The sequence below is a fragment of the Cyprinodon tularosa genome, unplaced genomic scaffold, assembly GCF_016077235.1.
Source record: "Cyprinodon tularosa strain WSP-4 unplaced genomic scaffold, ASM1607723v1 ctg652, whole genome shotgun sequence".
Lineage (NCBI taxonomy): Eukaryota > Metazoa > Chordata > Actinopteri > Cyprinodontiformes > Cyprinodontidae > Cyprinodon > Cyprinodon tularosa.
In genome coordinates this window covers 410,284-435,969 of record NW_024039399.1, presented here as the reverse complement: position 1 = coordinate 435,969, position 25,686 = coordinate 410,284, and the positions used below count along the sequence as shown (strand labels likewise).

Here is a 25,686-nt window from a genome sequence, read left to right as displayed (position 1 = left end):
CTGAGGACACCTCCAACTCCCACTCCTACAATAACTGCCTTTCATTTCATTTAAACTTTCATTCAATATATTCACGTTTTATTCAATATTCTCAGAATATTATTCAAAATATTCAAGTTTCCTTCAATATATTTCAACTCATTTTGGTATACATAATAATAATTTCCTAAACGGTGTGTCCTTAAAATCATTGTCAGATTTTTTTCAAATACAACTGACATAGAGACATAAAAGAAATGGAAAAGAAAAGATAAAAATTGTAAAGAAGGGGGAACAAATACATTTACTTAGAGAGAAAGAACAGAATAAAAAATATCAACCATTCATAAACGAAAACACAAACAATACACAACATTCTTTAGACATATTAATGGCAGCCATAGATAAATACACAGTTTATCTGTATATCTGTAAACACCTGAATCCAAACACCTGTGGATGTTTTTGTAAGTGCACTTGTTGCATTTGCACAGAAGGTGGATGACACGACTGGAGTGAATAATTGCTCTGCACTGTCTAAGTTCTAGAGTGTCTCCCCTGTTGTTCAGGTGACCCATCCCCGATGCAGGTTAAAAGTTTTGGGTCCTCGTCAGATGGAGGTCAGGTGGGAAGGAACAATGATTATATTAATTGTATCATATTAGACTATTGTCTTCATAATGAAAAAAAAAGACACAGGGGAAGAAAAGCTTTACAGCAACTAAACCATAGATATGACTTCCATCTGCTGATCTAATTAATTATGTTATATTTATTGTTCTGTCTGGAATTAAGGGATGCTTGAGCTCCAACTGGCTGCTTGCTTCCCATTTTACAGCAGCTTTGATCTTCTCTCAGATCAGCAGGGAATGATAAACATCTTTCTATCGCCTCTGCCTTTAGCTTTATCTTATTACCTAAAGCTGCTCCATCCCCTCACCCCATTGGAAAAACATTGAAACAAAGTGTTTCCTTATAAGAAAATTGGTAAAAGGTACTCTTCAACATCTACCTTTCAATGCATCAATCCATGTTCTGCGCCACACACTCCCACAGACTTCCACTCTGACTCCCTGAGCAAGACCTTAAACCCCAGACTGCTCCCTGACTGCCAAATGTGGCAGCCCATTGCTCCCCAAGGGGATGGGTTACATGCAGAGAGTGAATTTACCTATTGTGGGACAGTAAAGGATTTAAATTGAATTGTCCAATCAATTTTTCCCTCAACATTTCAACCCAGAATTATTTTGTGCCCCTCTGTCATGGGGGGACCCACAGGGCTCAGTTTGGGGACCAGTTCTATTTAGTCTGCACTCTATGGAAAACCCTTTTGATTTCTATGCTGTCTATTGTCAGATCTATCTGCAACCTGAAGCAGAGGATCAGCTCCCTGGTGAAGACTCACCTGGACTGTTTAGAAGACAGTAAAGCTTGGGTAGCCCTGAACCTTTGGATTTTAACCATAACAAAACTGAGGAAATAGTGCTCAGACCTAGTAGCCAATTTGTGACCGTTGACAGCCTATTTTCAATGTCACTGATTTTGGTTTTAAGTTGGATAGTGATTTTAAATATGATAGTCAGAATAGAGCAATTATTAAATTGTGTTTTCGTCTTTTAAGGCTGGGCATACACTGTACAGTGTTTTCAATCGTTGTACTCAGCTACAGCTCAAACTGTACAATGAAATCGCAGGGTTCAAAAGTTCACAGCTTACGATATATGTTCTTACACTGTACTGCCTGATGCGATCTAACTGCTCACACTGTGCGTCCCGAATCCCCACGTCGGACTCAGCACCGAAAGATGACGCTGGTCGGACTTGGCTATCTGGAAGAAGAACTCCCTTGTTTACACATGCGCTGTGCGCAAGGTTCTGATAAAATTGGCTGCTAGCTCTGCTTCAACAGTAGGATTTGCCCATGTACACCTGAAGAGGGCTGTCAGAAATTCCAAAATGTTTGATTTTCTCCTTAACTCACCAATCCTGATTGGGAGGTGTTCGTGAGAGGCTTATCGCCCCTTGCTACCCCCTGTACGAAATATTACACAAAGTAGGATGCACTATTAGGCTCAAACTTGGCGCGATCCAAAAACTTCTTGCATGATTGGAGAATCAGCCCAAAAAGGGCTAAAACTCATACAGTGTATGCTCAGCTTAAGGCAGCTGGCAAGTGTGAAATCCTTTATGTCAAGACCTGTCTTTGAAACAGCAATTTGTGCCTTTATTTCTTCCTGTCTGGATTACTGCAACAGACTTTATGCTGGAGTGAAAAAGTCTTCAATCAACCTCTCATTTGCAGTTGGTTCAAAATGCTTCTGTGCAAAATAGAGCACCTCTTCTGGCTTCACTCCAATGGCTTCTTGTGCATTTTAAAATACGTTTTGATTTAAAGTTTTTGAGTGACCTTACTCTGCCATACCTCTCTGAGTTCCTTCATCCCTCTTCACCCTCTCAGCTCAGCTGAACAGCATCACCAGCAGGTACTGATGTTTAATAGGAAGTTCAGAGTTGAGTTGAGTTGAGTTCGAAATTAGTGGATGTGTTCACTGAAAGCCAGATTCATTGGTCGATTACATCATAGTGTGGCGCCAAGGCCTGTTCGGATTTCTAAACTCCTTGTTATGCGGCACATGAAAGCAGCCTTGTTTTGCCCCTTTTAAAGGATGGGTCTGGTGTATGCTGCGTAGCCTTGGGTATCCCGTGATTCGTTGCGACTCCAAGCAAGGCGGCTGCTGAGTGCTCAAAGGTACTTGGCTGAACAGTGGTGAATGTAGCGGCTAAATGTCCATGCTAAAAATATCGACCATTTCTTTCTTGATGAGAATTCAAATAATCACTCAGTCAATGTTGGAAGTGCAGTTTAATGTAATACAAGTATGTGAATAGTTCTGTTTGAAATTACAGAAAATTTTTACTTTAATTCGCTATTGAGTCGGATACGTGGCGGGTAATGTTTAGTTTATTGAAAGGTACAGCGATGAAGAGAAGGAAACAACTGAACACCTTTTTTTTTATTGTAGTAAAACCCAAACAATTTTATCCTCAATTCATAACTGGTTACTCCCTAATTCTTTTACATAAATTTTCTCTCCCCCTCCACAATGAAATTTGATATTATTGCCTAAGATAAACAAATAGAATTTATAGTCAACATTATTATTATTACGGTCAAATATTTCATACACAATTGTTTTCTTACCAAAACTCTCCCTACAATCATAGCATTTAGAAATGAAATAAATATACTTACGTTGTCCTTAAAGAAAATGTCTATGACCAATGCTAAAAGACTCTATGCTTTTCTGTCTGAACATCATTCTTACTTACCACTTACAACTTATATTTATCTTTTTCAGTGTTCTGATGGTTCGTTGTCAATTTTTATATTTTTATTTGAAGATCTAATTTACTGTTGAATAGCCTTTCTCTCTTTTTTTGTATTTTTTATATTTTTAATGCTATTTTACACAATATCCTTAACAAGTTTTTTTTTTTGTTGTTGTTGAATATAAGAGATTTTGCAGATATATATTTTTATACATACATTGTTTAGATTTACTTATATATTTAATATCATTACATTTGCTTTTTTTGTTCATGCTCCTGGTGGTTGTATAGTTTATTCCACTCTGTATTCTGATTGATTGATTAATTATCTTTGGACACTTTACAATAAAAATAAATAAATAAAAAGATCCTTGGAGGCTCTGAAATCTAACACAGCCATATAGAGGCTCTTTCGCTGCCTACCATTTTAAATTCGGCTTCAATTCTGCTATTAATTTTTGGCTTTTATAAATAGTGAGACTTAGTTTTAGTGTTATCTTAGTTTTTACATGTTGCCCTTTTCTATAAGACTGTAGCTATGTAAAATACTTTGTTTTAGGCATCACTGTTTTTCAAGCACTTTGTAAATAAAGATATAGTTTGTTTTTTCAATGATAATTCTGATTATCGTTGAAATACATATACATCTCAGTCCTTTCAAAATATGAATAAACTCTAGAGCTGGATATTTTGTGAGGTTTTTATTAGGCTAATATCTATGTTTGTGCAATTATTGGGTAACAGCTGAGATGCAGTATTTTTTGTTTTAGAGGTCTGCAAAGTTTTCTTCATTCTTGATATCTGAAATAAAAATTATTACCAGTAACAATTTTATTATGGAGCTTTGAAATTAATTTTTAGACATCCAGAATATTTATTTTAGATAGGAGTAATGTAATTTCGGATATCTAAAAGCAACACATTTATGGGGAAAAGTGACGTCATTTGTACTAGTAGGAATTACATTTTTGATATCTGAAATGTTTATTTTAGGTAGGAAGAATACTATTAAAGATATCTGAAATACATATCCCGTCAAGTAAACATATGTTAAAACAGCCTACATAAAGATTTGTAGATATATCTATACTGTAGTTCTTACTAGTACATATTTGATTCCGGATTACTTACGATTAAATTTCTACTGGTAGAAATATAACTAGTAATATCTGTAATACAATTCTGACAAAGAACATTCTAATTGTGACTAGGTAGAATGCTTTAGTGCCATCTATAATAGAAATGTGACTAGTCAGCCTGCTTATTTTATGTTAAAACTGAGCCTCGTTATCCCTTTCCAAGTATCTAAAACTGCATTTTAGGCATTATTAAAATTGAGATATCTGGAATTCTAATTTAACTAGTCATAAAATAAGTAGTTGACATCTGCAATGACATTTCTACTAGCAGGAATATATTTTCTGGTGAAGAATTGTATTACTGGATATCTGTAATGTTATATTATTTTTTGATATCTGAAATAGTATTTTTTAATGGCAGTAACTTTTATGGAGATCTGAAATTAGAGTTCATTCTTGTCAGAATTCATTTTCAGATAGGAAGAATGTTCTTAGATATCTGGAAGTAAAAGCCCAATACACATGAATGGAAAACTTGATGTAATTTGTACTTCTAAGAATTACATTTCAGATATCTGAAATGTTTATTTTAGATAGGAAGAAATGCATTAGAGACACCTTGATTAAATATTCAGTCAAGCTAATAAATGTCAAAATGATCTGCTATACTGCAAGCCTAAATTAAATAATATAATAATCTTCCGTCAAGTATTGTCCTACAAATACCAGGCCAATATTCAGTTCAATACTTTGTTAATCCCGAAGAGAAATTCAGTGGTCATATGGAGATATTAGAACATGTTAATTATGAATGGAGCCCTGGCATTTAAAGATAAACTCCGACCACAGGGCACAATGCCACCAGGTTTTTAAGCAAGACCATATGTAAATACATAAATTTAACTGAACTAAATAAACTGTTTTTATATAAGTGTCTTAAAATGGAACCAAGTAAATCAGAAGCAAGCCGCCATATTTATGTCTGTAGGGTCTCTGCTACCCCCCCAAAAAAGGTTTCAACAACACACAGACTTCAAGTTATGATGGATTTTAAGCTTTTATTTGCAGAAAAGATGTCAAAGATATTTACAAACAAAAAAACAAAAAAAACAGATGCTTTTTCAAACATCATATGGCTCCCTTCAGCTTCATTAAGAACAAACAAAAAAATAAGCTATTTCACATCTGAAAGACACAATTCTGTACACTACAACAGAGTTCACGATATCATCCACAACAGTTTGAGAGGGGTGTGGCTCTGTGCAGCATTTACAGTGAGGCAATTAACCCTTTGTTGCATAGTGTTCAAGTGAAACTATTAGCATTGTGTAGAAAGGTCCAACAAACACAGGAGCAGCAGGGCAAACAGTTTATAGGGTTTAGTAAATACTTATGTTTCTCTTGGTTTGGTGTTTAAGAAAAATGTAATGATGCACAGAAGAGCATTGACGATGACAGAAGCAACACTCTTCAGATAAAAAAAAAAAAAAAAGCACATTTACATGCAAGAATGGGAAACATTCACAGTTTGATATTTGGTACTTTTTAACATCTACACTTCCCTTAAGTACTGGAGAGGTTGAAATCCAGAGGTCCGCTGCCAACATGTTGGACAGACAGCCACTATTATGTTATTTTCCATTTCAATTTACGCTACTGCATGTAAACGATCAAAATTTAGTGGAATAATTTACGAAAACCTGCTTTTGGCCTTTTTTTTGGCCAGGAATGGCTAGCATTCCCAAACTACCACATGAGTAACTGAATTGTTGAGGAATTTAAGAAAATACTTAAGCAGAGGCTGCAGCTGACAAAGAAAATGCGACTCGCCACACTAATAAATCAGACTTTTAATATAATTAAATCATTCTTGTATTTAAATTTGTTTAATCTGACAGCAGTGTGAACCCTCCAGTCTTAAGCAGTCTGTTCTCTACAAAACGAGCATGCCTGTTATTTACCTTCACTTACTGTTAAATGCATTTTCTTTAATGTGCATGGAGCTCAACAAGGCTTGTGGTGCCTGAACACAAACACTGCTTTTATAACATAAGCAGCCTTTTCACACTTGCATGGTTTAACAATTTACAAAGATTTCATTTGAGACTTTCCTGTTGAAATGTGCCAAGGCGGCTTTAAAAACCACGATCCAGCTTAAGAGAAAATCCTCATAAAACTCTTGGAGGTGAAACACCTCTAGGTTTAAAATGTATACCACATACTGCAGACTACAAAGAAGAGGATGCACATCTTGCCAGAACCATTGATAAAGACTGGTGCTGTTAGCCAAAGCATCACAAGGAAAAGCCTATTAGATAAAAAATCAGGTAAAAATATTTCCCACTCAAAACAGACCATATCTGAAGAACTAAGTTACTCAAGACAGTGAAAAGTGATGAATGTTAAGCATGAGGTAGGATCACACTATGAAGGAAAGGAGTGTCCACATACTGCAAAGTCAATAAATTACTCTGAAAGCTAGACTCTTATGTCCTACTGTGGAAGCCAACAATTGTTCAGCCCTGCCAGCTTTCCTATAGTACCCCCCCTTCTCTGTCAGCACCTTGTTCATTTCTATTCCTCTTGAAGTTCTTCAATCTCTCTCATTTTCAATTCACTTGGAGCTCGATTGCAGTGGAGCCCAAATGTTTTATAATTCCCTATCCGAACAGCCAGCAGGCTCTAAACAAAGCAGCATTTGTGCCACTATAGAGTTCAAGTCGCCTCAATTTAAAGAGGGAAAGAAACAGAGAAAGAGGGGCATCCCCTGGTGCCTTTAGGAATTTGTTCTTAGATGGTTGATCCTCACATTACGAAGAAAGCTACAAATAACAGTTAAGGAAACATGTAAGACTCAATACTGCTAGGGTGTAAAGCTACAAAGTAATCCACTTCAAAACCTCACCATTGAACCCATCCCTGCTATACCGTAAATATCTGCATAGTCTCAAATTTCTTTAGAGATTTTTAAGTTTTCAGTACACCAAAAAAAACCTCAACAGAAAAAAAAAAAAAAAATGGAAAAAACAACAACATTCAGTTGCTAAAATGGCTGCTAGCACTAAATTCATCAAAAAGAAATTTCTTGGTCATGAACCCATAAAAAATACTTTAATGCAAAGAAAACTGTGTGCAACTGTGGTCCAACAGGGGCTCTTTGGATAAAAACAGGAACTAATGCCCAATAAGACCAGTTTAAATTCTGCTTGCTTGTTTGTAATTGCACGGGCTAAAAGGCCTGCTACTTCTAGTTCACATCAATACCAAAAACTTGTTAAATATCTTTACCCCTCTGCCTTTGGAATGTGGCACAGATTTTCAAACCAAGACATATTGTGTGTAATTGTATTAATTTATACTTTTAGGCCATTTCTCTGATTCCAAATTGCACCTCAGTGTTTAAGGACAGCAGGGGTCTCAGTTCATAACATTCTCATCAGACATCATACCCGCTTAATAATTCATTCAAAAAGTGTCACAACATTAAAAAAAAAGAAAGACTCTGTTCATCGGTTGCACATTTCATCAGCCTGAAATTTCACAAGCTCACAGACTTCTCCGATTTCGATCTTGGTTTAGAACCTATAGAATGAGTTCTCACGAAGATCCAATCGCACTTGGTGTGACTCCACTTAAAGGCACGAGGTGGTTTTTGGGGGAAGCAGTCGTCTGCTCTTTAATTCTTACTCCTGTGAATGCTTTGACCAATGAAACCACTGGAGCAGTTAGCAAACCAGCATCACCGCTCAGTACAGTCCAAAGTTAGGGGAGAAGGGCTCGAACAACCAAAAAAATAAAAAAAACATTAGAAAGTACAAACTGGTCCTGGCCAGCGCTCAGACATTACTCTGCCTCTGTCAATTTCCCAGTTCTACATAGCAAATAGGAAAATGAGACTGTAAAGATTTATTTGCATATTTTTCTGCCCAGAGCTTTGGAATATTTGTCCCTTGCAGCTCAGCTCAGGATCGTTAATCTTCACAGTTCAGGTAGTGGAGTCCTTTTCCTCTGTCCATCCATGGCCATGAGGTTGAAGAGGCTGCAGAAAGACACAGGGTCAACATGTCAGAGTGGAGCAAAAAAGACAAAGTGATCTATAACACAAACTTACAAAACATACTTTCTGCTTTGTTAGGCATCCTTTTTACTATTTTTTGTTTGTTTGTTTTTAAACCAAACCAGGTTAAAGCTTTATACAAATCATAACATTAAATCAGGCCATTTCCACCAGCAGCTCCATGAGTTAATGGAGCAAATTTGCAATCGGACTGTATCATGTAAAAAGGAGCCAACGTCAAACACATTTAAACGCCCCGGTGTCCAGGATGAGAGTGCTCTGTCTTTGATGTGTTAAGATAGGTCCTGACTGCATTTGTTTCAACAGCATTCAGAATGAATTAAGTTTTTGCACCCCTTGTGCCACGACACTCCGTCTCAGGATACTACTCTACTAAGGATTGGCTTCTCTTCAGTCTTTGAGAAGAGTTTGTTTAGTTGTCTTTCCGCAGCCAGCTTGGCTCCCTTAGTTATCTGTGCTCAAGGATGCGTCCATCTCACTGAGTTCTTTGTTTGTTTACCACCTCTTCTAATGTGTGAGTGTGTACAAAAGTTAGTGCATCCCTATAAATTTAGAACAGGCCTAGTTTGATCACTCTGCAAGAACTTAAAGTGTCACTATGATTGTCTTCACCAATCTGCATTGTTAACTAACTACTCCAGTATTTGATTACATTCGGGATCCCTTTCATATTTATGAAACAACCAGACTGTAACTATCCACAGCATCACAAACAGGATATGTATGCATGTGTTTTATGAGGTTTTTTTAAATGTTAGCCTGCATCACAGCATAACCTGATGAAAAGAAAATCGATTAAATTGATCAGACTAACCCTGTGATAATATAAAGTACAGTTAACACAGGGTTTATACAGATATGAGCAACTAATTTAATGCATTTTAATGCTCTTTGAAATCATTGTAATGCCATCAACAAGTACCCATGACAAGAGAGAGACTAAAAAATATATATGTATGTATTCTAAATGTTACATGAGAAGATTTTAAGACATAGCCCTACAAATGAAATGGAACTTAACTGGAAATATTTGAAAACAGTAGATACAAAAACACATGCTAGAAAAAAGAATTGAATTTCATATGCTATGGAAAAGGTACATATGGTGCAAACAATTTGTTATTTTAGAAAATAGGATTAATGCATGTGTCTAAGTTGGTTCGCTTTTGATTCGTGTTCTGAATCAATATTTACAGTTAATTTTCCATTTTTCCTTGCACCCCTTTCTTATGGTGCATTAACACAGCATGCAATCAAGGCATAATTTCAGCGAGCCCCGCAGGTAGTTCACCGTGAACTACACCCTGGACTGCATCATCACATAGGAGGAGCTTCAGCTGCCTGAATCTGAAACCCCACCGACATGAAAAAAACTCAGCAAATAGACTGAAGCTTTATTGCTCCTTTAGTGCAGGTTTGTGAATTTTAAACGGTCATTTGTAAAAATGGAAACAAAAATTAATAAAAAAGATCACATGTGCTTCTCTTGTTTCAGAGATGTTAAAGATTATTTTTTATGTCACCCAGAAGTCAACAAACCCCCCTGAAAATAATCAAAATGATCTAGCCTACTTTTTCAGTGCCATTTCATTTGTGCAGGTAAAACTATCGTTGCTGAGGCCAATCTTGGGTCTGATCCCTAGGGCCCATAGCCATATTCACTTCGGGGTGGATGGATTCGATGCAGGTCCATCAGATTCCATAACAGTTTCTTCCCCACTGCCATTATACTTCTAAATGTTGTGTAAAATGGGTTATTTAATTTATTGAAAAAAATGTTAGAACTTTAAAAATACAGTCATATGTTTATATTACTATATTTCTTTTTATGTATTTATTACTGCTTTCAAGGCTGCACTTTTTTATTTTATTGTCTAGAGCCATTTTTAAATGAAATTTCTTTTTGTATACACTCGTGTCTACAAAATGTGAATACATCTAAATCTGTATAAAATATATACAAAGTTATATAATTTGCAATATTAATATAAGCACATTTTATATTAATATATAACTATATTTTACAATTATATATTCATATAGAATATTGTTATTTAGTATTTTTAAGGATTGCCCTTTTATAATTAGTGTTATGATCTAAAGAGGAATATTAGTTGTAATGTGATTTACAAAAGAGAATAAAGTTATTATTTAGTATTTTTATTCATGTCAATCTTCACTTCATTGTCAAGACTTTTTTGTCAAATCGGTAAATGAACGGTAAATGCATGCTGTGGGTAACTTTTTGAAACTATGTTTTTATTATTATCATTATTATTTGTTGTTTAATAATTTTTAATGTGTGAGATATATATATATATTAGGGCTGCAACAACGAATCGATAAAATCGATAAAAATCGACTTTTAAAAGCGTTGGCAACGAATTTCATCATCGATTAGTTGTGTCGCGCGATTAATGCGTCATCCGCCGTCGTCATCACAGCCACTTGACTGAAACGGGGGAAGAAAAAAAATACGGCAGAGCGAGCCAGCGCCACAGGTGCAGTGTTGCCAACTCAGCGACTTTTTCGCTATATTTAGCGACTTTTCAGACCCCTCCAGCGACTATTTTTCAAAAAAAGCGACTAGCGACTGGCGACTCTTACATGAAAGCATGTATCGTTCCTACTCTGCTGCCGTGGGGCGCCTCCCCCTTCCCAACCCCGTTCTCCCGCATGAGTCCCTCTCCGCGCTGCAGTCAGAGCCGCAGGATGTTTACCCTCAGCGTCCAGACTGCAAATGAAGCGCGCATGCGCCGGGATTGACGGCGCAAATTGATCACAATAATTAAAATAGCCTGCGCTTTGTAAAGCGAAAAAAATCGTAACATGCAACTTTTGTAAAAACAAATTAACATGGCACGGAAGCACCACTGTTATGATGCAGCACCTGAAAAGAAAACATGTTGGAGACTTCGATGGCAGTGAAGAGAGCTAATCAGCAGGGTGAGCGACCATGTTTGTTTCGTTTTAAAGTGGGGAAACGTAACGTTAGTTACTCAGGTAGCTCATCTGATGCTTTCCTTACCGTGTTAGTGGGTTACAGACAGTGATAAGGTTGGCTACTTATTTTACTTTTAATTTCATTTGAATTAGCTTAAGCAGCGTTTTATTTTCTTTATAAATAAATTAACTTGCAAATTATGAGGGCAAGGCTTTTAAAGTTTAAATCTTCTGGCAAAGATAAAGTAAAGAAAATCCTGCAATTTATGGAAATAAAGCAGAATAAAATCCAACAAGATCAGTAATATGTCAATTATTTATATGCCACATTCCCATGTAAATATCTGTTTTTGGAGGATGTGTTTTTTAGCACCCCTAGTTCTCTCATTTTTATTCCAAATACAATTTATAATTTGAATCACAGGGCTATTTTTATCTCTGTGGTTCAGTATTTTCTCAAGTAGCAACTTTAACTGCTATACTTTCCTGTCTTAAAAGGCAGAAATCTTCTAGTCTAAAAAAAACCTCATTTGTTGAAATGGGGGGACCTATTGTTTGAACCCCTTAGGGGCTTTTAAAAACAAAAAAGTCTTTTTTTGCGCTTTATGAAACAAAGTACCCTATATTTTGTGGATGTATAGCTACATTTCTCATGTAAGTTTGCGTAGTTTTAACACAAACATTTATTTTTCATATTGCACCAGTACAGTTAATGAGCAACCTGTACTTGTGTGCTTGTTTGTTCTGTCTAAAATGTTTATTTTGGAATAAAGAGGTTAATATAAAAAATATTTTTTTCCGATTCATCGATTAATCGAGAAAATAATCGGCCGATTCATCGATTTTTTAAATAATATACTTATAACATACTTTGTGTGTACTCTGCAAACTTCTAAAATGGGGCTAGTGGAATAATTGGTTGTATCTGTGCCAAATAACACAAACTTCAAGATTTTTAACATATACCTTGGAGAGGAAAAGACACCTGAAAATGCCTGTTGAACTTGTGTCCAGGTTCAGTTCAGCACTGAACTCTATTAATAGCCCAGCGGCTGACGTGCAGCAGCTCGAGCAGGCAGCAGTTTGTTCCTCTTTCATTGGTTGCGTAACAGGAGGGCACATGCTATGAACACAAGCTCAGTAGGAGGCACGCTATCTGGAGACGGCATGAAAGCTGAATGAGAAATCAGCATCCATTGCTTCACCGATGAGCGCGAGAACCTCAGCTAACAGAGCTGCACTTTTTAAGCAAAGACACGATATCAGTTATGCTGTTTTAACACACTGACACTATGTAAAATCTTTTCAATCAAAGCTTTCACAATGAGTAAGATGCAAATAAACTCTGCTGAGCTTAGGAAAACCAGTAGCATTTACAATCTATTGGTTTGCTTATGTCTGAAGAACACATCAAAGGGTTAAAGAAGAAAAATAATTTTTACAGAAGGCTGGCACATGGTTTCCTTAGGTTTCATTTGAGGTGTTGTTCCAATACTTTGATTTTCAAAACAGTCTGTTTTCTAACCAAAATTTAGATATGCATGAGCTCACAAAAGGCTTGCTTAAAAGCAAAGTTAAAAAGGAGAATTCTGTTGTTTTTTTTCTTATCAAAAATGTTATCCCTTCATGTTGACCTTTGTATTTGCTTAAATACACTGTTCTGCTTCCAAAGATTCTTCATATGGAGCCGTTTTTACATAATGAGCCATTCTAATGAACGCCAGGTGGGCGGATTGTGTTGATTTTTATGTTTACAATGCAAATGCCAAAACACCCCCAACCAAGCAGGAGAGGCAACATCTCTTCTATAATGGAAATTAGGCTAACTATTAGTATGATTAGCATACAAATCTTAGGTGGTGAATGAAACCAAAGGTTCCAGTCTCCACACTCCTCCCCCCCTCTTAAGCTTCCCCAGGGCTTTTAAAGGACTGAAGTCCAACAAACAAACTTTTCTTCATTCTTTATCAAATAAAACAACCAAAACAAATTGGGGTTATCCAGGATTCCTGAAGGGTTAGCTCATATGGGCCATTTGAGCATTTCCTTCATCTCAGCTGAAGCCTGCCTAATAGATTCAAGAGACTTTATTGTCATTCACATCACGTGTTACATGAGGTAGAACGAATAGCAACAAATGCGACCACCCTTGGAACAGTCCAATCACTTCCTCGTTTGTGAAAAAGTAGCCCATCATGTTACTAAAACACCCCATCAAGATACAAGGGACAAAAAGGTTCCTACACTGTAAAACCCAATGGTGCTTCTCACTAAAAGAATTAAGTTATTTTTACTCAGTTCAGCTAAAAAGTCAAAATTACTTTTATAAACTGTGTTATGTCGGTTCAAAACTAACAATGTGATATACTAACTCACTTATAATAAGTACTCATACGCTTATGTTTGATTTTGAGTAGATTTGCTTTAAACTGTTCAAGTAATCATGACTGATTAAGACACAAAAAAAAAAAGCCCGTCTACATCATCACTGAGTTTTGCACACGGCGCCAAAGAGTTTTACCCGGACTTCTCGCATTTTCTGCAAACTTCGAACCAGACGAACTCAGCACAGAGGGGAGCTTCAGTGACTACGTGAAAATATCAAGGTAAATATTTTTTCTTGTTGTTTAAATACATACACAGAGATTGCAACCGAATTTATCAAACGACTTTGCCAATATCAAGCAGAAAAACGGAGCTTGCGAGCACATCTCCCGCCTAAGGTTGCCTGAAGTTTACATATATAAATTTAAAATATTGCGGTAGGTTGTTCGGTTAAATAGTTTACTTTTACAAAGCAACTGCGCATTTTTTTAGTTCGAATTTTTTAACACAGCGTTTGTGAAAATAAATTGGTGCTGGTAGACAATCCCTCCTGTACATATTTAAATATAACGGGGGCGGCTTGATTAAAACTGTGTGCTGAAACATACTTTTTCAAACTGCGTGGCCGAAGACATGACGGTAAATTAATGTTGTTGTTTTTTTTGTTAGACTTTGCAAACCTTTTAAGTTTTTTATTTCTTTTACACCAGATGTTTAAAAATTGTAAATGTAGTTAGTTTCTGCTATCCACATGGAACATTTTAGGTGTAGTTAATGTGCTGCTAGCTCTGGGTTAACATGTTACAATATTTTTTTTTTTATGTTGCATTACAGTGTTTGATTTAAAAGGAAGCACACTTGGAAGGACCATAACCACCACTTCTGTTCAGCCTCTTGAAGACAGCCAGAGAAGGTAATATAAAGTGTTCGATATCTAATTGTGACCCTTTTTTATTTTCAGAAATGTGGAATTGCAAGTTGTGTAGTTTTTCAACTGCAGTAAAGGTCATGTTGCTAAAGCATTACCGGCTTAACCATGGTCAGTATTCAACAATTTCACCTTTACCCTGTCTCTACAACGACTGCATGTGTACATTTAGTACATTTAATTCTTTAAAGATACATATGTCAAGAATGCACACTGCTACACACAGAGAAGAACTTTCTTATCCATCTCTTATGGATTATGGATTTTGTTGCCCTGTGTGTACCTTTAGGCAGCCATTCATTGAAAGGCAAATGTTTATCCATCTCAGGGGGCATTTAAAAAAAAAAGAAACTGTGCCATGTCCTTTTAAGGACTGCAGTTTTAAAACAAATGTCTATTCGACATTTAATGCCCACAAATGCAGAGACCACCAAAATTCAACAAACTATGATGAAAGCATTGTGCATAGTGTCATGAACATAAACCAAGATGACTTGCAGCTTGACTCAACTGAGTCAATACATGAAAATGAAGAAGCATCCACTAATGAAATCAGTAGTACAGAGGGTTTGGAAGAGCAGTTGCAGTACAATCTGGCTGGTTTTTTCTTGAAAATGCAGAGCATTCTCCATGTTTCCCAGAGAGCAACACAGGAGATAATTGAGCATATTGATAATATTTTTTTATTATCTGAACCACTGATCAGAAAAACAGTTGCTGAAATACTGAAAAAACATACCTGTCCATATACTGACAAAGTGGTTGATGAGATTTGCCAGGCGGTTTCTGATAGTAACATTTTACATAAATGCATCACATCTGAAGGACCGCTTTCAACAGCAAAGAGGAGAAAATCATACTATGAAGCAAACTTTCCATTTGTCAAGCCTGTGGAGTACTTAATTGAATCCTCAAAGCACACCTTTATGTATGTGCCAATTCTTACATCTTTGCAACTGCTGTTGAAAAAAGCAGATGTGCTTGAAGAAGTTAAACGGGCACCCACACAGATACCTGGACATTTCAAATCATTTTGTGATGGATCCTACTACCAGGAAAATGTTCTACTGTCACAAGAGGGTCCTAAACTGTCAATAATACTGTATGTTGATGATTTTGAAATTGCAAACCCACTTGGCACTTCAAAGAAAATACATAAGGTTTTTGCAGTTTATTGGACACTGGCAAACTTTCCAGTCAAATCCCGTTCTGCTCTCCATTGCACTCAGCTCGCTCTCTTGTGCAATTCTAATGATGTATGCCTATTTGGGTATAAGAAATTGTTTTCACCTCTCCTAAATGATCTCAGAACTCTGGAAGAAGTAGGTGTCTATATTGATACCCTTGGTGAATGTCTTAAAGGCACTGTCTACTCTGTTGTGGCAGATAACCTTGCTGCCCATGGGCTTGCTGGTTTTAATGAGAGTTTCAGGTCTACACATTTCTGCAGGTTTTGTCATGCCAAACAAACAGAAATGCAAATAGAAAATGCTGTTACAGGGGATTATGTGATGAGAACAAAAGTTGCTCATGATAATCTTGTACAAGAGCTTCAGAATGGCAGTGAGGAAAATTATGGTGTGAAAAACAGTTGTGTTCTTTCTGATCATCTTTCCTTCTTTCATCCTATCACAGGCTTTCCACCTGACCTACTACACGACCTATTTGAGGGTGTCGTTCCTGTGGAGTTGGCGCATTGCATAAAAGGTTTGATTTCTAAGAAATATTTTACCTTAGAAGACTTAAACAGAGCAATATTGCGCTTTCCATACCAACATTCTGACAAAGTTGATCGCCCTCATCCAATACCAACAAATTTTGCTTGCCGTGGTACCATTGGTGGGAACGGACATGAGAATCATGCCCTGCTTAGATTGTTACCACTTCTCATTGGCTCAAAAGTCCCCGAAAGAGACAAATTTTGGGAAGTGCTAATGGACTTAAAGGATATTGTTCAGCTTGCCATGAGTCATACTTTTAATCAAGAGACCATTCAGTATCTGGCTTGTAAAATACTGGACCACCGGCAACTCTTCCAGGAAGTGTTTCCAAATGTTCGATTTAGACCAAAGCATCATTACATCGAGCATTACCCGCACTTGATAAAGTGCTTTGGTCCCTTAGTCCATCTTTGGACTATGAGATTTGAAGGAAAGCATAAGGTTTTCAAAAAAATAATTCATGACACTCACAACTACAAGAATGTGTTAAAAATGTTGGCAGAACGACATCAAAGCATGATGGCATTTTATTTGTCATCATCAAAGTTTTTCAAACAACCTGTGCAGACATCTAAAATGGAGTCTTTGTACATTTCATCATTACCAGCAGATACACAATCATTGATCTCTAGCATTGCTGATAATCCCACTGTATACGGAACAAAAAAAGTAACCATTGATGGCACAAACTTTGAAATTGGCATGTTTGTATGTACGGGGGCATATGCTGCATGAGTTTAAAGAAATTCGGAACATATTGCTTGTCAGAAATGGCATTTATTTTCTCTTGAAAGACTATGAAACCTTTTATGTAGAACACTTGAGGTCATAAAAGTAGAAAGAGCATCAACTGAAGGGTCATAGTGAAAATCTTTCAGCCAGTTGCTGACTAAAAACCCCTCTTTTTGCTTACAAAAAGGGAAATGAGTTTAAATTCTCACAAAAAAAACATTTCATTCAGGTAACTAAAGAACAAGGACTGAAACAAAAGGGGCTGATCCCCCAGCCCCCTTCAAAAAAAAGTATAAATTTTTTTAAATTGCTTTTAACCCAAGGGGGGGGAATAAAAAGAAGGGGGGGGGGGGATATTTTTTTTTTTTTGAAATTTTTAAAATTTTAAAAATTTTTGAATTTTGGTTTTTTTTTTTTTTAAGGGGGGGGGGAAAACTTTGGAAAAAAAACCCCAAAAAAAAAAAAATAAAAAAAAAAAAAAAAAAAAAAAAAACCCCCCCCCCCCCCCCCCCCAAAAAAAGAGAGAAAATGAAAAAACAAACAAAAATCAAGCCCTTGAAAAAAAATTTTAAAATAAATTTGCCTTGGGAAAGGGTTTATCTTGTCATCTCGCCCAAGCAGCTTTTCAGGCCCTCATAGATAAAAAATCAAAACAAAGGCTTAATTTGTTTTTGACTTTGGGCTTCAGTTTCACGCCCCAAATTTTTTGATAATCATTGTGAAATTTGGGTTTTAAAAAGAAAAACCTGCCAGGCAAAAGCACCCAAATTAAATTTTTCAGGTTATTTGATCTGGACCGGTTTTTAAACCAAAACAGTAAAAACAACCCTTTTCTAAACTGATAGCACTGATGCCACAGATTCACCAGAGGGGGCCCCCGGGGGTGGCCCCCCCGGGCGGCCAAAAATGTTTTTTATTGTTCCAAAAATTTTTCCTTATGGGGTTTGGAACATTGCAAGGGAAGGCAATGCACCCATTTGAAAAAGAAAAAAAAGGGTAACCCAGACCCCAAGAGAAAAAAAAACAACATCCTTGAGATAAGGGGGGAAAAAATCTATAGGCTGGGGCCCAATCCTGGGAAGCACACAAATTGGCAAGGCTGCGGAAACTTTAGTTAGAAAACATCCCTGTTTGAAGGAGAAGAATTCTGACACTGGGTGGGAAGGGTGGAAGAATAGTCTGAGATACAAAATAGGAAACCAAAGAAAAAAGTTGGCTAAAGCTGGCATCAAAGATGTAGCTGTAAATTCTGGAAAACGCAGCCGAACAAACCCAGAAGGAGCTGCACCAAGGGCCAATATTAAAAGACCTAGGAGAGGGGAGGTAAACTTCCTTCCTAGTTATCCTTCTGGAGAAACAAGGGAGTCTCTAGAAACCAGGAGGCTTGAGATGGTTAAAGAGTTCCAGAAGACATCTGCTGAAAGAAACATTCCCCTTATTCATCAGCACATGATGAGCACCTTTGCCCTCAGGCGTGAAGAGATCATCACAACTTCTCCTCCTGTATCAGAGCTTAAGGAGAGATGGCCAGCCATCTTTAATGAGACACAGGTAAGTACAGCTTGATAAAATGTAGTGTGTGTCAAGAATGTGTTTCTTTTTTTCATTTTATCCTTTTTGGTTATTTTCCTTAGCTGTACTGTGAATTTCACCGGATTACTAATCAGCATCTGCCACATGCGTTTTATGCTGCACTGGATGAATATGCTCCTCAGCTAATTGGGCTTTATAAAAAGAAGAAAACTGGACGGATTGGTGAAAAGATGGACCAGCTTTTGTTGGCCTATGAGGAACAGGTACTTGGATACTGTTACTATATTTGCTTGGTGGCTTCCATTACCATGTTTAACTTTTTTTTTTAATCCTTTAAGGACAAAAACGACATTAATGCAACAAGAGCGGCAGCCCTGGCGGGCCTACCCATTTACCTTAAGGAGGATTCTTCAAGCATTTTCAAAACATGCAAAGTATGTTGTTCATTTTGATTACCATATTTTGTCCACTGGAATTAGAAAAGGTTTAATGTATTCTAATAAATAATTTTGAACTCATGTCATATTCAGGATGAAATGGAGTTCTGGGAAGGCGCAGTTGCTCTGGTTTCTGATGTGGGTGAAGATGAGGTGCCTGCTGGAGTTCCATTCTCACCACGTCAAGTGTTCGTTGTGCTTGAAGATCAGGTTGTAATGACTCATCACTCATGGACTGATGCACTGGTGTGTTTGTTTGGGCTAATCTATACTCTGCATCTCAGCTATCCTGTGAAGTGTACTAGCTTTTTTGAGTTCATTCAAGTAGTTTTTCTGAAGCTAGATGATGAAAGAAAGCAACTCAAACCAAAATTGCAGACACTGAAAAATGAGCTGGTGTAGATTGGATTTGTTGTTGCTACATTCATGCCTGTTCAGGAATCAGCGTTTAAGGGCTTTTTGTCAACAGTTCTATTTTTACACGGGTTCTAAATTAGAAAAAAAGGAAACATTCAGTTTGCTAAGAATAAGGAAATTTCACACTAGACATCCTTCTTTTGATTAAATTTAAAGGCAAACTACTGAGAAGCCTCAAATATACCCTTTTTTCATAGTGTGTAATTTTGAGTTTTTTTATTTATTAGAATATTTAATTATTTTGGTTTTAGATAACCTTTGTTGTGTTTGTATTTACTGGTTTATGTCAGTATGTTGAAAAGTAAAAGAATAATTTGAATTTGTTCAAAATTTATACCATCCATCATTATTCTTGTATTGTGAGATTGATACTTATGTTTACCTTTTGAGGTTTGGCTTTAAAGACTAAACAGATTTTGTAAACTGTTTCAAATTTACAATGGCATATGTGTTGCATACTGACAGCATGTGTGAATACTGTTACCAAAGTCATACGTATTTATTTTTGGTGTATAGGTGTATATCAATACATCAGACTATTGTGGATGGATGAAAACGTAATCATTTAATCATTATCTTAAGATCAGGATGGTTATGGCTGATACCATTTGACTTCTAAAATAATTTCCCTCATAAATATTAGAATTTTCACCCTACAGTATTCTAATCTATTGATATACACCTAGTATTTTTCTTTTGGAAGTTTAATAATAGCATTAAATTGCACTTTAAAATCAGTTTTTCTGATGTCTTTTTGGTTATTTGATAGTAGATTTTAAGACCATAATTTGTCAGAAGCCACACTTTTATTGATTCTGTATTGTCTGCAGTTGAAGTTAATAATAAAAAAAAAATGGGAAAAAAATCTAAGTTTGTCGTTGTGTTAACAGTACTTAAATTGTTTTGTGCAATCAGTTTCCCCAATTGGATTGAGTAAATCTAATACAATTTTAAGTAATTTAGAAAAGAACCATTAAAGTCAAATTAACTTAATTTTACTAAGAATATATAACACTTTTAAAACAAGTATGAATAAATACAGCATTTTGGTACAAGAAAATCAAATGGTTTAAGTCAACTCATACCAAATAAAATAAGTAAATAAACATCATTTATTTGAGTTATATTATTATAATTGTGTTGGGTTCATTAGGCTCCAATTAATTGATTAAAAACACTAAAACAATTTGAGTTGCATAACTTAAATCAATTGGTGCAATCGGTTTCCCCAAATCATTTGAGTTAGGTTAACTTGTCAGGTTTTACAGTGTATGAAAATCACTGCGTATCATTTGCTTATTAATGATCAATAACAGTAATGAACTTTAGATTTATTCAATGGACAGCTATATCTCCAATATTTACATTTTTTTTTTACCTGCCCTGGAAGTGTTTTTCTAAAATAATGTTTGCATTTTTACCCTCTGTCTGTAAAGTGGCTGCTGTTTTTATCTTATGTTCTACCTAAAAGTTTTCTCACCTGCTCTGTACCTGTCATTGCATATGATGTCCCTTTATCTCTTAAATTATCATTTAGATTAAACCCAAATTTATTTAACAAAATAAACTGAAAAACCTATTTTCTGCCAGTGAGAAATTTTGTTTCCATGTTTTAGTTCTATATAAAAAGAATGAAAAGCATTTTGCTGTTTAAAGAGTCAGCAATGACTAAGCATTTTTAATCCCTTATCAAGCAGATGCTGCATGTACTGCTTTCCCATTAATTATTTACACCTAAAGAGAAATCTTGTATGGATAATTATTCAGAAAATTAAATCAACGACACAGAAGTTCAACAATATGAGTGTACAATGCATGTGACAAATCCGTTTGACTTAAAGGGGATTTACATTTGTAAGCCAATTAGATCCAGCACAGTCACCATGAATGAGGACAGCAGACTGGAAAAGATGTGGAGCGATGTTATTTTAAGGAGAGTCTGGTGCACAATAAATTTCTATGAGAAAAACACAGAAAATGTTTTCAATTTCTGATCCAAATTGAGCTTTTCCTCTCAAGTTTGATTTATTTTATTCATACGTTTTGAGATTCAAAATAAAATAAGTCAATATGAAAAAGCACTGAGTAGTGCTTTTACTCAACCCCTTATGAAACAGCACACTTTTACTAACATGCTCTGAAACCTGAGGGCACAGAAGAAATATTTACGGCATCTTGACTACTAAACCCTGACTATTACAAGTATACCATTGGCAAAAAAGCAATCAACATGCCTCAAAAGGGCCTCACTCCGCTTATCCACAGCTTTTCTGTACTGGAACTAGGGCAGTAAAGGACATGCTGTACCATATAGATTCCATTCAGAATAATAGACCTGAATGTCAGAATAACTGAATGTTATTAAATGCTTCCAAGCATTAAACAGTATAGAAAATCAGAGCACAGAAAGGGTCTTTAGAGGGATTGGAATGTTTGTAGAACCTCTCTACACTTCAAATGCCTCAATTTGTTAACAGAATTGTCAATACTGTCAATAAAGATAAAAGAAAAAAATAGATTCCTGAAGTAATAGGTATTCACATGGGGAGGGAGCTTACAGAGCTCTGGCCTGGTTAAGGCAGAGAGGCACGCTGCTGGCACGCAACACAAGGACAAAATGTTCCCAACTAAAGCCTCCATAAGCCTTGAACCAGGAGCATTTATTGTCCAGCAGTGGAGGCGGCCTGGCGGGTGGGGACAGAGGAAAGTTGGACCTCAGCAGAATTGACTCTCTCCCCATGTTCAAAACCAGACTCAAAACCCACCTGCTTGCTTATTTGTAAATAGACTGATCATGTATTTGCATTTTTATTGTTTGTAAAGTGACCATAAGTGTCTAGAAAGGCGCTGTTAAATAAAAATGTATTGTTATTTTGTATTACTATTATTACAGGGAGATACTGACATATACTGACATAAAAACCTTCTGTAAAATCATATCAGTATTTCATGTACTAGGAAATGTAAGTATAATTCACACTTCATACACACACAAACATAGAAAGATGAGATGAATTGTCAATCACTGGTGATTTGTTTACGTAAGGTCGACCTACGTGCTCGTCCCCTTTTAGCTATGTTTTTCTGTGCATGCACACTTTCAGGCATATATATGTGGTGAGCAATGGTTTCACACAGTTATTTAAACTAAAATCTTTTAATGTGGTACTTTGAAAATGGCCGAGGGTCATAAGAGAAAAAGTGTCTATGAAGTGTATTGTTTGAGAAGAAAACAAAGGTATCAGAAGAGGCAGATTTATATGCCAGATGCTCGCAAAGCATTATGGGATTTGCTGTCACAGCATCCCGCTGTCACCATAGGCTGTTGCTACCTGACAGCAGCACCAATAAAAACAAAGATTGTGAGGCACGGCGTGGAGGAGGAGAAGTTACGTGACCAAGGGGGAGCAAACAGTAGTGATAATCTGTCCGAACAGTAAGTTAACCGAGTTCGCTATAATGTCCCCTATATAGTCCCCGCTCTATATAGTAATTGAGTGATTGAGGGGTTAGGGCGGACATTCGGACACAGTAAGCAATGAGAACAGCAACTTTGAAATGGAGTGTGCACAAGGAGAAATATGTGCGTGCATGCTCTCGCACGCATTTCACAGGCGTTCCCTCTTGGGAAGTGGAGAGGGCGGGTCTTCGCGAAAATCCTCCACCATACCTTTAAGTGAGTTTACTGCCACACAAAGAAGAGGAGATGTAGCAAGCAAAGTAGAGGTGGGCACTTTTCCATCCAGCAGTAAAGTCCCAAAACAACAGAGCTTATAAAGCCATATTAACATTTTTACCTTAATACATCCGTTGTTGTTATTGTAGTTTTAATGCAGGGACATCGAAAGCCATTGGCTTCAGTAACGTCATGATTTGCTGTGCTACCTCCAGGTGATTACAAAAAATATTTTTATTTTGGAGGATTATCACTTGTTGCTGTTAAAAGAGGCTGAGTGGAATTAAGAGTATTTTTTTCTAGCAAAAAGACTGCTTTACACCAGTTAGATAATGGACATTTGATAACGTAGAATAATACCCATCTCATCAGACATTTGGCTATGATCTGGGCCTTCCAGCTGAGTGTTGTTGTTGGAGATGCTGAGTACCTCAAGGAACTGTTGTAAAATAGTTTACAACTATTTTTAAAAGGACCCTCAGGGGGAGTGCTAGCCAATATTTCTGGCTAAATTTAGTGCCATTTCCTTTTATCGGTATCGTCCAACATGCAGGTGTTGGCCGAATCATTGAAGGATCACGTGAATATTCATTAGCGCATCCCCATTAGCTCTTCATTGATTATGTTTTGTTTGATCTGTTAATACATTTTTTTGTTTTTTGTTTTTTTTTTACTGTGACTTGTGTAACATTCTTTATAAGCAGCTCTAAGAATGGGGCCAGAAATATCAGCAGCATAAACGATTAGATTAGGGGTCAGCAAAGCCCTCACGGATCACACTGGGTGTCCTCTGCATCATCTGAAAACAGCACAATTCACCAATGGGCTAAGTTTGATATTTTATTTTATTGCTCTTCTTTTTTACAGTTAGATAGAGATTTAAAAATCTAAATATCTAAAAGATGGCCGCTCACATTAAGCCTGGTTATGCTGGAGGTTTGGTTTACCAGTTTAAACAGCCATTCAGCATCAGAGCCATCTCTGAAACATGGATCACTCAGGAGAAAACATGACAGTGTTTAACAGGTGAAATATTTATGGAAAAGTCAAAAAATGTCATTGGTAGTTGTACAACAGAACTCCTGGTTCTAATATGGAAATATTAAGAGAATGGTTTGACCAAATATACACAGTTTCACCTCAGAAGGTCCACTTCATCTGTGAGGAGTTTAATATTGATCTACTCGACTAAAATAATCAAATACCTACTGAAGAGTTCAATAATACCATGTACAGTTTGAGCCTTTTTCCCCAAAAAACACCAGACCGAGCAGGATCACGCTTAACAGTGCTACTTTAATAAATTATATATTTACTAATATCTTAGATAACGATACGTTAACTGTATTATTAGTTTAGCATATTAGTGATTATCTCCCAGTCTTTGTCAGTGACAAAGGATAAAAGTAATCCACAGTTTAAAAGTAAGGACAGAGGAATCAGTCAAATCTTTCAAAAAAGACTTCTTGAAACATAACTGGGAGTCTGTTTTGCAAGAAGATAATGTCGATATCGCATATGATAATTTTATGCGATAAGTATTATACGATAAAAGATTTCCCATTGGTAATTTTCTCTCATAAACACACATACTAAAAAGCTCCATGGATCACAAAGGGTTTGTAAAATAACAGCAAAAAAAATTAACTATATAGTAGGGATGGAACGGTTTATGAAAACCGTCCGAACCGTTCGGTTTGACTGTCTCGGTTCGGTGCCACATGTGTTGCGTTCGGTTCATTCTAGGGCTGCAACTAACGATTATTTTAAAAATCGATGAATCGGCCGATTATTTTTTCGATTAATCGGACAAAAAATATTTTTTATATTAACCTCTTTATTCCAAAATAAACATTTTAGACAGAACAAACAAGCACACAAGTACAGGTTGCTCATTAACTGTACTGGTGCAATATGAAAAATAAATGTTTGTGTTAAAACTACGCAAACTTACATGAGAAATGTAGCTGTACATCCACTAAATATAGGGTACTTTTGTTTCAAAAAGCGCAACAAAAGACAGGCATTTTTGTTTTTAAAAGCCTCTAAGGGGTTCAAACAATAGGTCCCCCCCATTTCAACAAATGGGGGGGGGGGGGGGGGGGGGTTTGACTAGAAGTTCTGCCTTTTAAGACAGGAAAGTAAAGCAGTTAAAGTTGCTACTTGAGAAAATACTGAACCATAGAGATAAAAATACCCCTGTGATTCAAATTATAAATTGTATTTAGAATAAAAATGAGAGAACTAGGGGTGCTAAAAAACACATCCTCCAAAGACTGATATTTACATGGGAATGTGACATATAATTAATTGACATATTACTGATCTTGCTGGATTTTATTCTGCTTTATTTCCATAAATTGCAGGATTTTCTTTACTTTATCTTTGCCAGAAGATTTAAACTTTAAAAGCCTTGCCCTCATAATTTGCAAGTTAATTTATTTATAAAGGCTATTTTAATTATTGTGATCAATTTGCGCCGTCAATCCCGGCGCATGCGCGCTTTAT

The 25,686-nt window shown here is 36.3% G+C and overlaps 2 protein-coding genes and 1 long non-coding RNA gene across 3 annotated transcripts in view; 2 read left to right on the top strand and 1 right to left on the bottom strand.

Annotated features, from left to right (window-relative positions):
• Positions 1-5,420: 5,420 nt before the first annotated feature.
• Positions 5,421-25,686, bottom strand: part of stk35 (serine/threonine kinase 35) — a 40,623-nt gene continuing 20,357 nt past the window's right edge. The window contains exon 3 of the mRNA XM_038308984.1: positions 5,421-8,427. The gene's annotated coding sequence lies outside the window, so the exon portion shown is untranslated. The remainder of the gene's footprint in view (positions 8,428-25,686) is intronic.
• Positions 13,930-16,428, top strand: LOC119799185. Its single transcript, XR_005282816.1, has 3 exons — positions 13,930-14,015; positions 14,569-14,647; positions 16,298-16,428. It is a non-coding gene; the product is annotated as an uncharacterized LOC119799185 (long non-coding RNA).
• On the top strand, positions 18,308-19,868 carry LOC119799184. The gene is made up of 4 exons (XM_038308985.1): positions 18,308-18,666; positions 18,750-18,911; positions 18,987-19,082; positions 19,179-19,868. The coding sequence occupies exons 1-4, from the start codon at positions 18,505-18,507 to the stop codon at positions 19,485-19,487; spliced, it is 729 nt and encodes a 242-aa protein (XP_038164913.1). The 5' UTR covers positions 18,308-18,504; the 3' UTR covers positions 19,488-19,868.